The sequence below is a fragment of the Oryzias melastigma genome, unplaced genomic scaffold, assembly GCF_002922805.2.
Source record: "Oryzias melastigma strain HK-1 unplaced genomic scaffold, ASM292280v2 sc00184, whole genome shotgun sequence".
Classification (NCBI taxonomy): domain Eukaryota; kingdom Metazoa; phylum Chordata; class Actinopteri; order Beloniformes; family Adrianichthyidae; genus Oryzias; species Oryzias melastigma.
The window spans coordinates 360,431-375,256 of NW_023416879.1; the positions used below are offsets into that span (position 1 = coordinate 360,431).

General features: G+C 42.6%; 1 protein-coding gene across 3 annotated transcripts in view; it reads right to left on the reverse strand.

The window, feature by feature from the left end:
• Positions 1 to 507: 507 nt before the first annotated feature.
• The window catches only part of LOC112138633 (C-myc promoter-binding protein), a gene marked incomplete at its 3' end in the record, with an annotated part of 46,287 nt that continues 31,968 nt past the window's right edge, over positions 508 to 14,826 (reverse strand). For all 3 annotated transcript variants that reach the window (XM_024261223.2, XM_024261222.2, XM_036210713.1), the window contains 9 exon segments: positions 508 to 653; positions 4,271 to 4,486; positions 5,980 to 6,080; positions 6,208 to 6,383; positions 8,709 to 8,853; positions 11,680 to 11,738; positions 11,908 to 11,974; positions 12,355 to 12,620; positions 14,325 to 14,494. In XM_024261223.2, coding sequence (XP_024116991.1) covers positions 508 to 653; positions 4,271 to 4,486; positions 5,980 to 6,080; positions 6,208 to 6,383; positions 8,709 to 8,853; positions 11,680 to 11,738; positions 11,908 to 11,974; positions 12,355 to 12,620; positions 14,325 to 14,494 — 1,346 coding nt within the window.

Sequence of the window (14,826 nt, forward strand, 5' to 3'; positions counted from 1 at the left end):
GCTGCCCCCTACAGGTTGAATCGAGGTACTAAATTTGAATTTCCTGATTGGTCAAACCATTTTAGTCTCAAGTCATTTCAGAAGTCTGACGTCATGAACTGCAGCTCCAGTAATGATAACAGTCCTATTCTCAAGCCCCACCCCTCTGACTGGATTTTAACATTTCAGCTGTGGGCGGAGTCAGCCTCCAACTTCCCTGTTTGGTTACCCTTTAACAAAGATATGAGGCAACAATATCACAAAAAGACAAGAAGGTAGCATCACTCAGACCACTTCCATTTGTAATCCACTCAGGAAAACTGGGTTGGGTTTATCATCATTACATTGGAAACATAAATTTCTATGGTAGCTGAGAGGATACATTCATTCAGGAAAATCTTTCATACATCTCTCTCTACGTTTTGTGCAACGTCTCTCTGACAGACAAGGAAAAAGTTTAGCTCAAATTCACTAAAACTGTGTTCACTAAAGTCAGTGGATGCAGTGGTTGAAGATAAAAGCACTCACTTTGTCCACGCATTCATCAAAGAAGGCCAGACTGGCATCTTTGTCACTGACGAACGAGCACTCCTCGATGAAGCGGATGAACATCTGCGTTTTGGTCATTAGAGAGTAAAACTTCTGATGAGAGCGGTCACGGCTCTTCAGAAACCCTGCACACAGAAAACGAATACATCAGATCCAGAATGGCTTTAATTTATTGGTAATGACAGCTCAGGTAGTAAGCATTCAAATAAAACGGGTCAGACATCCTCTAGGAACGGGGCTGGATTTAGAGGCTGACGGCTCCACTTTCCCCGTAAGTATAAAAATATACTGCCCATTTCTGAGGGCTGTAGTAATGCACACCACAGCGCAGTGTGCAGCAGCACAGCCTCCTAATGGCAGCTGAAAGCAGATTAGCCGCTGCAGTTAAAGAGCAGGAAGGACTTCCGTGGGCTCAGATGCTTCCTGCTCCATCATCCGACAGCCGTCCTGAACACCAGCCCTCTGCCTTCAGCAATTAGTTCAACCACTGCTTCTGAAATTACTCCTCAATAAAAGTCTGGATTCATTAACATTATGCTGTTGGTTAAGAACAAAATGTGCACATGAAACATCAAAATAAAAGAAAAATAAACCAAAGCAGGGACTGAAATTGAGACTGCAAAAAAAAGAATCAAAACCCTATTTATACTTTTCAGTAATGTGAATATGAACAATCCTATTTATGTTATTTATTTAAAACATTTACTGTCTTTGGCCAGTAAATAAATGTATTTACTTCAGGCATGCAACGCAATGATTTATTTTGCAAAGGCTTTCTGAGTGTAAAATCTCAAATTGTTTCCATTATTTTATGCATTTTGGTTTTAAAAGTTAAATTCTCTGAGGAAATTCCCGCATTCTCTTTTTATTTTGTTCATTTTTTTTTTTTATCTTTGTAGTAAAAAAAATAAAATAAAACACAAAGGATTCAAATCCCTTAAAATCGATCGATTTTCCTTTTATACATTTTTTTCCTTATTATTTTAGTTTGTTCAGTCAATATATTGTCAACGTTTCACATATTTATTAAACAAATATAGATTTAGCAGCCTCAAAAGCATTTTTAGAAGTTGTTGCACCTTTTGTGTATAATTTCATGTTTTTGTGTCTGCATTTACTTTTTGCACTGATTCAGAAATCATGACTTAAATGTTGTTCACATGAATATTTCATTTTTTGTTTAAAAACCTTGCTTATTTTAGGTAATCTCCTGTAACCTGACTCTGAAGCTCCGACATCTGTCCTCAGGTCTGTCTGCTCTATCAGCTGACGCACACGGGGCATGTCCTTGGACAGCTATCGGGTGAAGCAGCCACGCCTCTCCTTCAGCTCCTTCATCATCACAAAGGGGCCAGACACAATGTTTAGCAGCAGCTGCAGTCCTTATAAACCCACATTCAGAAACCCTGGCTGCAGTCTTATCGTGTTCTTGGCAGTCTCAGTGAACAGTCTTTACTCTGAAGAGGGGATGGGCTCCTATGAGGATTCTTTAAAAACATGAATATTCTCAGCGTTGATAAGAAGAAAATGTTGTGTCTAATCTCGTGGCTAAAAGTTCAAACTGGAGAAACGGTTGTTGAGTCACACGGACTGGTGTCTTTGCTGCATGCCTTAAACCGCTGTGCACTTATGGGGAAAACAGCTAACAGGAGTAAGAGATGCAAACTAAAGCCTTGATGTTTACTATCAATCAGTCAATGACAGGAAGGGATCTCAGCTTCAGCAGAAGAAGTCTCATAAAGCTTTAAGTGTATTTCATATTTTTCACCATGATCTGTCCTATGGAGGACGATGTTTGTGGGTTCACACTGACACGTTTTAGGAGACGGACAGGCGACACTAACCGACACTTGTTATTGCAATAGTTGTAACAACACACTGTTCTCTCTGGATAATCAACAGTAACCAGCTCTATAATGTTACAAGGACACTACCTATATAGTTGCTAACAAAATGGGTTCACATTTATTCACTTGTATTTTATTCTGTGAATATCATGTTAATCTGCCACACCTTAAAGGCTGGTCTGTGAGGACAATGTCTAACATCAAACCCATCTCTGGAGCAGGAAAGGTTGGGAACTGCTGCTCTAACGTACACTTGGCTTTGGAGTCAAAGAGATTCCAGTACAGAACACATAATGAGAGCAGGTCCGACTGAGTGTCTGTTCATCCTCAGTAGCTCAGTGTAAAAGAGAGACTCAGAGGCTGCTGCTGCTCATTTCAGGTTTTCACAAACTCTACATGAACTTGAGTGTGAATAATTTGCATTTCCATGAATGATTGATCTGATGATGAACCATATAAGTTCTGAGGATGTGAGTTTCTGCAGCTGCAAACAATTCACTCAGGACATGGAACCCTGAGGAGTTATGGATCTTTGCTAAAGCTGTACTTATTGAAGTGCTATGCAAAAAAGATTGCAACACTTAAATCTAGCCTTATTAAAGTCTCACTCTGATGAAAATCCTGTTTTTAGAGTTTTTAACATGTCTGTGTGTCATTTTTCTTCTGAAAGAGAACAAATGTAATAAGAAATCATTTTGATTTTTCATTTCTGAGTATTTCTCCTTTTAAATCAATCAAACTGTCTTGGACAGACTCTGTTTGAATGAATGATCTTCTTTCCATCAACAGCTCTGCTGCACATGCACTAAACCCTCATCTGTTCCTAGTGTCTAGTTCAGGTTCTGGAGAAGAGAAGATGGTATCTTCACATTGACTGCAGTCAAATGAGCCGCCGTTCACATTTCTGTGGTCAAATCAGCATCACTGGATTTTTGGTGTGAGTTTCATCCAATACTTACGGTAGCAGGACTGAGAACGCTGGAAAATCTCCACCAGACTCCACGGAGCTTCTTGATGTGACCACGGAAATGTGAACGGCGGCTCATTTGACCGCAGTTGGAAAGGATTGTAAATCAATGAAAGAGCATTTTGATGTTAGCTTTGATTATTTTATCAAGAACTCTGAGAAACCAATGATTGAATGTATTGATCACAGTCAATAAACATTGGAGAATTAGCTAAAAGAGTCTTTGGTGAACTGGAAGGAGAAAGAATCAGGATTTTGGAGGAAGTTCTGTCCATGAAGATCTTCACTTCCTCGTCCAGCTGACATCCGGATCAGAACCATACGGCTGGACATTACCCAGATTGATGGATGTTTTTATGTAGCAGTGGTGAAGATTTATGCTAGTGAGACACAGAACTATCATAATCAGACAGGGGGGATCAGGGGAGGAGCTCCAAAAGCCACGCCCCCTCAGAGGAGATTTTGGAAACAGAGGCTTCAGATCAACAAGAAAAAGGCCTTTTAAGACATTTAGGTTGTGGGAATTTGGTTAAAAACTTCATAATTATAATTAAAATACTACTGGAAATGTTTTTTTTAATTAAAAAAATTGCCATAGATGGACTTTAAAGACTATTCAAAATGGGGCATTAAAATATTCTGCAAACTCTTGTTAGGACTGAGCTGTGCAACACATCACATTCCTTCACAAACATAAAAATGAATACATTTCAACTTTGAGAACATTGTTTTTCTTCAGTGTTTGGCTTCAGCAGCAGGATCTGAAGTGCCTCCAGAGAGACTAACTCATTACACTGCAGAGGCTTGTTATGCTTCCTGTGTTGGGACTGTGAAGGGGCTGCTGGGAAATAAGCAGAGGTGGTCAGACTCATGTTGAGAGTTTGCTCTGTGGCTGCAGCTGGTGAGCTGGTTCTGCTGTTCGTGGTACCTTGCAGGTCAAAGAGAGAGCTTGCATCTGTGGCTTTCTCTGAAGGAGCTTGGGTAATGGGTCTGAGGAAGGAGCGGTAACCCTTCAGAATAGCAGCCATGAAGCGCAGGAAGGCTTCCTGGATCTCCAGCTCCAGAGTGTGAAGACTTTTACCACAGCTCAGCTCCGGGGAGTCGCTCATGCTCAGCTCCAGCAACCCGTCCAGCTGACACTGCCCTGAGGGCAGAAGAAACACAGCAGTGTTTGAGGCTGGAACATCTGAATGATTTCACCCAGAAGAAAATGCTCACTAACTGCTGCAGGAGACCAAGTGCTGCTCTGAGTGGGACAAACTTAAATTGCATTTTCCTTTTCAGATTTTAGTGAAAAACTCCACCTTTTCATAGCAACACAAGTCTGTCTGCTTTTGCTGACTGAAAAATGAAACCAGTAATACTTTATAGTAAAGGTCCCTTAACTAACATTAGTTAATCCATGATTAAGCAAGAATTAACTATTAAACAAAATGTTAATCGCCATGTTTATGTAATACCAAGTGCATAACTTAATGCAACATTTAACTGATGAACCTCACTTAATGCATTATTCAACTACTCAGCTTTGGGTTATGTAATACATGTTAGTTGAAGACCCGTGATTAAAATGGTGTTTTTAACCTGTTCTTGTGGCATTTTACTGATTATAGAGGACAATTTGAAATAAAATTAAGCTCAAAATTGCATTTATGAGCATTTTAATAAAACTGTTGTGAATCAGGAGCAGATGGAGAAATGCTGTTTGAAAAATATTATATTGGTGACAAAGTTCACACTGGGTGGTCCACAAGATCCTTGCTCTGCTTCATTCAGACAAACGGATCCATGAAGGTCTTTGTTTTCCTGGTCTGAGCTGGAATCTGGATCTAAACTGTAGAGCTGGAGAGAAACAATACTGTTCGTCATCTCTGTTGCACCAGTTAGGTTGAAGTTGTGAGGGACTGTAAGCTAGTGAGAGAGCGTGTAAACAAAGGGATTATGGGAAATGAGCACAGCCTTACTGCTGTGCCAGCAGTTCTGCCCACAACTCAGGGGTGAATTGAACTTCTGCCGTTCTACAGAAACTATGTCCCAGAAAACAACAGTTTTTGTATTTAGACTCATTTCTAATAATGCACACTTCAAAGGACATTATCCCTCATATGACCTGGGGTATTTTTATTCCCACGTCTCCACAGAGGGTCAGTGCTTCCTGATGGCGGGAGTTTAGACGGTTACAACTCTCTGTTAGACTTAAATATCATGAAAACATGTATTTCTTTACGCCACACATGCTTTTATTTGCCTTAATGTAGTGAAGAAGACCCATAATCAACATGACCTTTCAGAAAACAAGTCCCTCTGTTTTCATGAAATGTTAAGGCCATTGTGTCGTTTATCAAGGTAAGTGGACTCATCACACAAATACTCTTGATATTAATGCAATGCTGTTTTTCTAATGAAAATAATGAACATATTGAAAATGATCTTTTCTAGTCATCATGATTTTTCCTGCAGAAAGAACAGCAGAAAACATAAAAATCCTCAACAGACAGCAACCTTACCTGAAGGTCGTCCAATCAAATCAGCAAAGGTGAGACAAAAATCTATCATAATGGTCTCTTCTGAGCTCATTTTGTCTAGATTTAAGCACAATTTCCCTCATGAGATAGAGAGTGTGGCTTCAGGACTCACCTTCCTGCAGCTCCTGGTGAAGCCTGCTGAGGACATTCATGAGGTTCTTACAGGGTTTCTTTGGCAGGATCTTCCATGTGAGGCCTCGCTTATCTTCACAGCTGGAAAAGAGGAGTGCAGAGAGTTCATCACTGACCTTCAGACACACAAAGACGTTCTGCTCTTCATGCTGAAAGGAGTCTGAGTGCTTCTCCTCAAGACCAGTAAGCCTAAAGGGGAGATACTCACTGGAAGATGGTGTTTGTGTCCAGGTCCACACAGCTCACATCAGGAGGAGGGTCATACAGGTCAAAGTAGCGGGAGTCCACCCCCACTATGAACGGACAGGGGGCACTCAACACATCAGCCAAGGCCAGGGGGCACAAGGGAATGTAAGGGCACGGCCAGTGGAACGGGAAGATCATCTTCAGAGGAAAGGAGAAAAGAAGACCAGAATCCCTCTTAAGGTCCCCACAGACATCAGCTGGTGGAGGGAGAGGTTCTGCTCAGTTTAAAGGTCTCACAGATGGTGTGGAACAAGCTCAGACTCCGCCCATCTGAAGATCATGAGTATAGCCCAGAGGAGTCAGACTCCAGGCGTCGAGGGCCGGCCTCCTGCTGGTTTTCCAGAAATCCTGCTTTATTTGCTGATTACCTGATCAGGTGTGTTTAGTCAATAAGGAGCTTCAATTGCAGGTTGGTTGGAGAACCTGCAGGTCACTGGCCCTCGAGGCCTGGATTCTGATACTCCTGGTTTAGCCAAAAGATGAGTTTTCTTTATGAAATGGAGCAGATTTTTACATTATTAGCATTATATGATGTATGTAAATGTAATAATTGGCTCAGATACTAAAACCCTCCACCTAGACATAACTGGATCAGAGAACTGGAGTGAATGAGTGCAACCCCACCCACTGAAAATGGCATACTTCCTTCCAGTTCCACCAACATAAAGTAAATTCAGTCATGGCTTTTTCACAACATGAATGCCGCTATGTTGGAGCCACCTGTCATCAGAAGCTGGTTTGGCTAAGAGTCATTGGCTGAATCCAAACTATTCTCCTACCCCTGCGACTTCTTCCTTCCCCCGTCTGAATGTAGGGGTAATTGGTGTCTAAAATAGTTTTTTGAAGGTGTAGCAGTAGGGACTTTTGACTGTTCATCCCAGGGTGTTCCACATCACGCTGTGACCCAGAAGAAAAACACTTTTCTTCATGCAGGTGTGCTCTTAAGCACAGTTTATATTTAAGTGTAAGTCATGACTTTTTGTTTTAGCGTGACTTTTAAGCTATTAAACCGATGTTATGTATTTTCTGAGTGTTCTCAGCTACGCGCTAATGTAGCAACTACTGATGACGTCATGGAGCGGTAGAAAGTCAGAATTCAAAGACACCATTCTTCCGTAAATCTCCGTTGGGCGGGCTGAATGTAGGGGTAGGGAAGGATTTCAGATTCGGTCATCGTTTTCATGATAACCACTCTCAGCAATCAGTAGTGAGTTGTTGGAAGGCCACTCCATACATGGTGTCCATACATCCATGATGGTCAGAGGGGCCGTAGGCGCGTACTGGCAGCCACTCCTCCGTCAGCTGCGGCTACAGTAGTAGTTCACCATCACCAAGTATGAATGAGGTGTGAATGAATAATGGATACACGATGTAAGCAATGTAATGTAATGTGAGCATCTGGAAAAGCGCAGATAAATCTAATCCATTATTATTCATTATCATTATGTGCACTATAGGTAAATACTTCATCATCATATTCAACGTTGTGCTTCAATGTTGTTAAACATATATAAAACTGTAAAATCCCTAAATGAACTTTTGCTCCTCCCTGCTCACAATAAACCAAATATGTGTGTATTGATTAAAACACATTTTAGAGTACAACGACTTCTTGCAGGGAAAAATTCTAAACAAAAAAAAAAAAAAACAGTACAAGTTGATGAATCCTCAGATCTTTATGTTCTCCTCAGAATCTTCCTCTTTATCTATTTCAAAGGCATCACTGGTGAGTTGCTGGTAGAGGAAGACCAAGACTTAGAGGATCTGGTTTCTTTTGTCAGTTTTTATCTGCTCGGTTCTGGAGAAGGTTCTCTCAGGTGTCTGTACAGTTGTGGAGGCGGTTCTTTATGGAATTAGTTTCCTGCAGACTCTTACACTCTTACTTTCTATCATCAAAGTGAAACTCTGTGTGACTGCATGTGACAACAGACTCCTTCACACCCGGGCGCGCTCAGCGCGACACCACCCCCTTCCTCCTCGCCTGCAGCGCACACACTAGCTTGCGCGCGGCGCAAACACGTATGTAATGAAGGTTCACGTGCAGCTTGCAGAGAAAACAGACAGAGAGGATAAAGAGAGTTAATAAAAAAAGAGCACAGACAGGAGGGAAACCGTCACGAACCTGGGTCGTCATCCATGACACGGTAGATTGGTCACAGTTGCAGTAAAGTTGCAGTGAAAATGTAAAGTTGCAGAGTGAGAAACAAATCGCGTAGTTTGCTTAAATTTGAGTTAAGAATTGTGATCGCAACATCACAAAATCTTGGAGGGTCTGACTCGATGGGGGTGCTGCAGCGCTGTGCTGCTGCCTCCTCAGGTTGAAGTGAAATGAAGCAGGAAACAGCATTGAGAAGCATGAGTGGAAGTGCTGAGGGTGGAGTTCCGCTCAGATCATTTCTGCTGCTCTCCAGTGGAAGGTGGAGGTGGTGGTGGTGCAGTGGACTGTGTAGACTGCAGACGTACAGACACCAAGGCCTCTGTCACGCTGGTCAGCACTGCCGGCCGTAACGAGTGAACCAGGATCTTGTGTTCGGTGACGGCGAACACCAGCAGGGTGACGGCGTTCTCGGGTCCCAGGTTCTGCAGCAGCGTGGAGAACCGTCCCCCACTGTGGGGAATAAAGAATCACTCGGCTTTACCCGGAGAGCTAGTCTTTGTCTAGCAACACACAAACACTAAAACGAAGGAGATCAGGTTTAACAGTGAGAAAGAAAAAAAAAGCCATATGTGAGAATAAAAGGGATCACAAACATATATAATCAGTTTTCACAGCAGGTGAACTCAGACACAAAAAGCATTGTTTCTTCAGACCTGTATTCAACAGCAGAAAATGGAGGTTACTCGTAGGTCAGATTGGGAAAATGGAGACATCTGAGACTATTTGATCCCTCCTGCTGGTGTTTACTCAGCAGAGGCGATGAAGGCGAACAAATCAGTGACAGGAACAAGCAGGGGGAAGCTGAGGTACACCACCGAGTGGGAAGTTCTGCCACATCCGGAGGAAGACCAGATTCTACTGCTGTTTGTATTTGTTGTGTTTCTGTACTACAGCTGACCTGGCTTTTACTTTTTAAAGATGTCTGTCACTTCCTGAGACAAGCCTCAGAGAGATTCCTCTGGAAAAAAGGAATGCCAAACCTCTAAAGGCCCTTTCATGTATTCTAGTGACAATTAAAGTCAACTAATTCTAACTAAAACCTCTTCTTATTCTTCATCATCTCATTGCTAATCCTGACAGTGGTGAAGGCGTGGTCCAAACTGTCCTTACAGGTGGATACAGACTGCAGGTGAAGAATGCTCAGACCTATATGAGGCACACAGATGGTCTATACAAAATATCAGGATCATAGACCGCTCAGTGAATCATACAGAAAAACGTTGATGTACATTTTTCTATGGGCATGCTGCAGGTGAGCAGTCATAATGTACATTTATACAAAACATGAGGGTGAAGTAAATGAGACACAGGTGTGTTCTATGGATTTTTCTGGTTTCAATCCCCTCTAAACCTGCTGACTGTGCAAAGATCCCATTAGTGCTGTTCATGTGATAAGTGCACGCTACTGACGGGCACCCTGACTGCTAGAAATGAGGAAATCAGACAACCAGAGTAGAGTTTGTGTGGAGATACTACACTTATGTATCACGTGTACACCCTGAACACTTTCATGCGATCACTATGGAGCCAGTACCTGCAGCTCACTGTACAACAGCATCACCTGTACGTCATTCATGCGTGTAACTTCTAGCCTTACAAAGCTCAGTGGCCTTTTGGTAGAGTGTACACCCAGAGACAGGAGGGCTGCGAGTTCAAATCCACTTTTCAGTCCAGAAACTCTAAATATGGAACCCAGTTTCTCCCTGCTTGAGACTCATCTTAAAGAGGTTGGATTGGGGGATTAAACCACCAAATGGCTCCAGAGTGCACTATGTCTGCATCTCAGTGCTCCCCCAGGGGAGGGGTCAAATGGGATAAATTTCACACAGCTAGGTGCATGAAAGCTAATGGGACTTGTCTTTCAATACGTCACCATCACACAAACAACAATGGTATGTTCCATTTTCCTGACGTCCTTTGAGGTGGCTGTACGAGGATTGAAGTTCGTGTGATGCTAGCGCCTAGACAGCAGCACACAAACAGAATCAGGGTCTCCAAAACATCAAAAACTAATGTTCATTGATGTTTTCATCACAGGTTAGTATGCTGGCAGTTTTTGAATTTTACACTCAGTTACTCCTGTAGAACTGCTGAAGGCAGAAAACGTGACCAGAAAGCAGAAATTGAAATTGAATTGAACTTCTGCTTCTGGCATGTGGAAGAATGGAGGCAGCCATGGCAACAACCGTTATGTTAGGTTGATTCAGGTTTAAATGTCAGATTTTTGATTGTCTGACTGTTCTAACACTCTAGTGGCTGAGGCTCTGAGAGCACAGCATTCCGTGATGCAGATCCTCCTTTAGGAAACGTAGATAAAGCATGTAGAGACCCAAACGGATCATCTTTTAATCTAATTTCTAAGTGTTCCCAGTAGTCTTTTAATCGTGATTTTGACGGTTTTAGCCACAATAAAGAAAATCTGTGTCTTCTTCTACAGAGCAGCAGGAGTTAATCAGAAATTCACCTCTGTGTTGTGGGCAGGACTGTGTATAGTAAGCCTGTCTTCATTTCTCATCATCCCTTTGTTTACACACTCTCCTGCTAGCTTACAGCACCTCACAGTCCCAAGCCAACATTACCAGTGCAACAAAATGGCAGCAATACTGGAGCTATCCAGTCGTACAGTTCTGATCCAAATTGAGGCTCAGACGAGGAAAACAAAGACGTTCATGGATCTATTTGTCTGTAAGTGGATGAATCAGAATGGAGCGGAGCTGGGAGCTTAAGGCCTGGCTAGAGTGTTTTCTAAGTCCCAAATACAAGCTTTTTCTTCATTTATTTGTCTGCTCCTGATTCACATAATTTGAATAAAGAAACCCATAGAAAAAGTTTTAACTTGATTGTCTTAATGTCTGTCCTCTCAATTATCAGAAAAATCTACAAGAACAGAGTTGGTCTTTAAAGAGTTGAGAAATTCCAAAGAGAAATGAAAAATTTCAACTCTAAACTTGTTTTTAATAGACTGCTTTGTTCTTTGCCCCAGTCTTTGGCAAATTAATACTACTGAAGTAAATTCAGAATTCCACTTTCACAAAATGTGAGGGAAGAGAAGAATCTGATGACATGGAAGCAAAGGATTGAAGTTAAAATTCCTTCACCGAAAAAGACTGTAGAACCAGATGTGATATTTCAACAACAAGCAAGAAAAGGAATCCAAATATTCTATCTGAAGTCTGAATTGTGAGATGAATGTCAAAGAATATATTTAAAGTGTGTGAAAGTGTGCTGAAGGCTCAGACTGAACAGTGAGAGGAGCGGTTGGCAGGCTGCTCTTACCTGAGCGGTAACGGAGAGGAAACAGGCTGGCTCAGCATCAGGCTGTCATGTGGGGAAAGCTGGAAAAAAGCTGGAAAGTGAGATTCAACCAACCCAGAAAGAGACCTGCAGCAAATCACTGATTTATTCATCAGGATGTACAGCACAGTCATGGTTCCAGCTGCTACAGAAACACCCCAAAAGTTCCAGTGCTGCCAGCATCACAGAAGTATTTCAGTGAAACCCTACCTGTACCAAGATGCGAGGCCTCTGGGACGAGGGAAAGGGAACTTTGTGCATAAAGTGAGAGATGTGCCTGTGAAGAAAAGGGGATGTGAAGCCAAAAATAACTGCAGTGGGTGGCAGAGTGATTTTTTTTAGCTTTGAGCAGCAGCAAAATGTGGAAAAGTCCTTTGAAATATCGCCGCATCAGCACTATGACGAGGAATAACCCAACCTAAAGCTGCTATTTGGTGGAAATGCATTTATCTTAGGCACTAGTGTTTCCCCTCTTTGGGTTTGAATGTGTCTATCAAAAGGGATTCTGTTCACCAGCCTCCCGACAGGACTGCATGTAAGTGAAACTATACCACTCAGCGGTTCAAAAGCTCTTCTCTGTTTGTTCTGTGAAGTCCAAACATGAACAGAATCCAGAGCAATGATCCAGAATGTGAAATCTGAACTTGGAGGACTCACTTCTCGATGGGCAGGGCGTGAGGGCCGGAGATGGAGTATCGATACAGGAATGTGAGGAACTTCCGGAAGGCATCGAAGAAGGGCCAGTGGGACAGCAGGCAGATGCACTTGTTGGTGTGGACGGAGCAGCTAGAACTCACACGGCTTGAGTTGGAAAGGCCAGATTTGAGCTGTTCTGCGCTCAAAAGGCCCAACTGGCAGAGCTGCTGGTTGGTCAGGCATTCCAGCGGGTAGGGCTCATAGAACTGGATAGCAGCGCCATAAACCTGAAACCACAAACACGTCGACCAACCTTCACCAAAGTTTCAAGGTTTGATGACAAAGAAACGTGTTGCTGAGGCAGGAAACCTAACTTCTGTGTCAGAACTAAACAGATTGGCACAAAAAGCTGGAACTTTAACATTTCCTTTTTCTGGTTTTAAGACCCGAAATGCCTCTGCAGTGACTAGAATCTTACAAGAGTTCAGAGACTGATGATCTTTTAAAATAATCCTAATTATCTTGTATTTTCACAGAACAAAGGGAATTTGACTGTTTTTAAAGGGCCTAAATCATGCTCTTCTTAAGCTTTTCAGTGGAGATGGGCACTTCGATTCTCTCAGGAGCCAATTGTTTCGATTCAACTTTCGACTCTCAATTCTTGACTCTTTACAAAGGGTTTTTTGCGGACCATTATTTTACCATAATGCTAGAAAATGTGTCGTGGATTCAGGAGAAGCCTTAGCATGAGAAGGATGAGAACACATGGACTGATCCCTGTACTCCACCTGCTGATCGAGTCATTGAACTTGGTTCACGCTGCATCCAGACCAACGCTTAAATCAGCACCTCAGATTGCGTCTGTAGTATTGACGTATGGGTGATTGCAACTCGCATTAGGTGGGAACCAGTAGGTAAAAGAGGTAAAGAATCAACTCCCAGAGAGTAGAGTCTTTTGACTTCCTACCAGGCAGCGATTCTTCCAGTTGCTGCTTTAAAGCATGACCCATCACTACATTTCAAAGTAAAGTGTATCCATAATTATCATAATACATGACCTCTGGCACACTAAAGAGTGATTGTTTATGAAATGAGTAATTTTCTCTACCAAGAAGTTAGGCAACTCAATCTCTAAGGCTCCGCCCTTCACTTCTTGTGGAAGCCATCAATTTCACGAGGTCAACATAGAGCTGACCTCGGCAGCGTGTGTGCACTTCTACCACGAAAATATTAAAAATGAAAGTAAAATGAAACTAAAATAAAAACTAAAATGAAAACATTTTGCTGATTACTGCTAGGTCTGCTGAGAAGTTATGTTTATTTGTGTTAGGCTGGGGGCGGAGATGGTAGTGCACTCCTCCTGGAAGGGGCTGTCTCACTTTGTGATGTCACAATCTGAGAACCCACTTGTTTTTTTGGATTGGGAGGGGCTGGTGCTCAGAGAGCAGGTTTTTAGAGGAGTGCTCAGAGATGTGTGAAGGAGGTTGTTTATACTGAGGTTTGAATAGTATAATAGACTTAAAAACTCAAACCAGATATAGGCATGATATAGAGCATTTAAAGGCTTCTTGAGTAATAACCAATAATGTTGAAGACAAAAAGTAGACTGATGGAAAACAGTCATTCTGAGGTTATCAAACAGGAGAATTTGGCTGGTTTTCAGATCACCTCCCAAACAGGTGAGCACTGTTTGGGAGGAGCAGCACGAGTTCATGCTCTTATTTTGGAGTGAAGATTCTGCAGGCTGTGAACGACTTCTATGTCCTTTCTGCTCTGGCAGAAAAAGCATCATGACGACGGTTATGCACACTGACCCACTTTTCTGACTGACAGGAATTAGTGGTTGGCTGTGCCCCAGTGCACCTGCCAGCAGCGGCACAGGTGACAGCCCCCACCCCCACCCCACCCCGTGAGCTCTAACTGCCCCCCATGCTGCAGTCAGTCCCACAGACCAAAGCAAAGGAGGATGGATGAGCAAGAAGGCGTCTCACCTTCTCTCCAGATGCTCCGGTGAAGACGAAGGTGGAAAAAATGGGAAGGGAGTATTTGGTGTTAGCTGGCCAGCACTCTATGGTGGCCCCCATGGGAAGGCAGAAAAGAGGGACCGACTCTGGAAGAGGGAAAGACTCGTAGTCCTCCTCTGGATATCTGCTGAATAACCCTTGAACAAGAATGAACAATCCATCAGAACACCACGGGGCGAGCCGGGGATTCAACATAGAGCAAAGTAACCCCCCACCCCCACCCCCTCACATTTAACCCACAGCAGGTCTGCCCTATTTACGCTTCAGCTGAGCAAACATCCCAGTCTTTTACCTTAAACTGACTTTAGAAAAGTCTATGGTTTTTCACAGATTAATCATGAAGAAAAATGTATATTGCTCACAAAAATTAAAGGAACACTTTCTTTATTGGGCCTGGCATGAATTGAATTAAACCTGTCTGATAATTTTCTGGTTGGTTAATCAGCTGAGGGCCTCGTTAATCAATTTC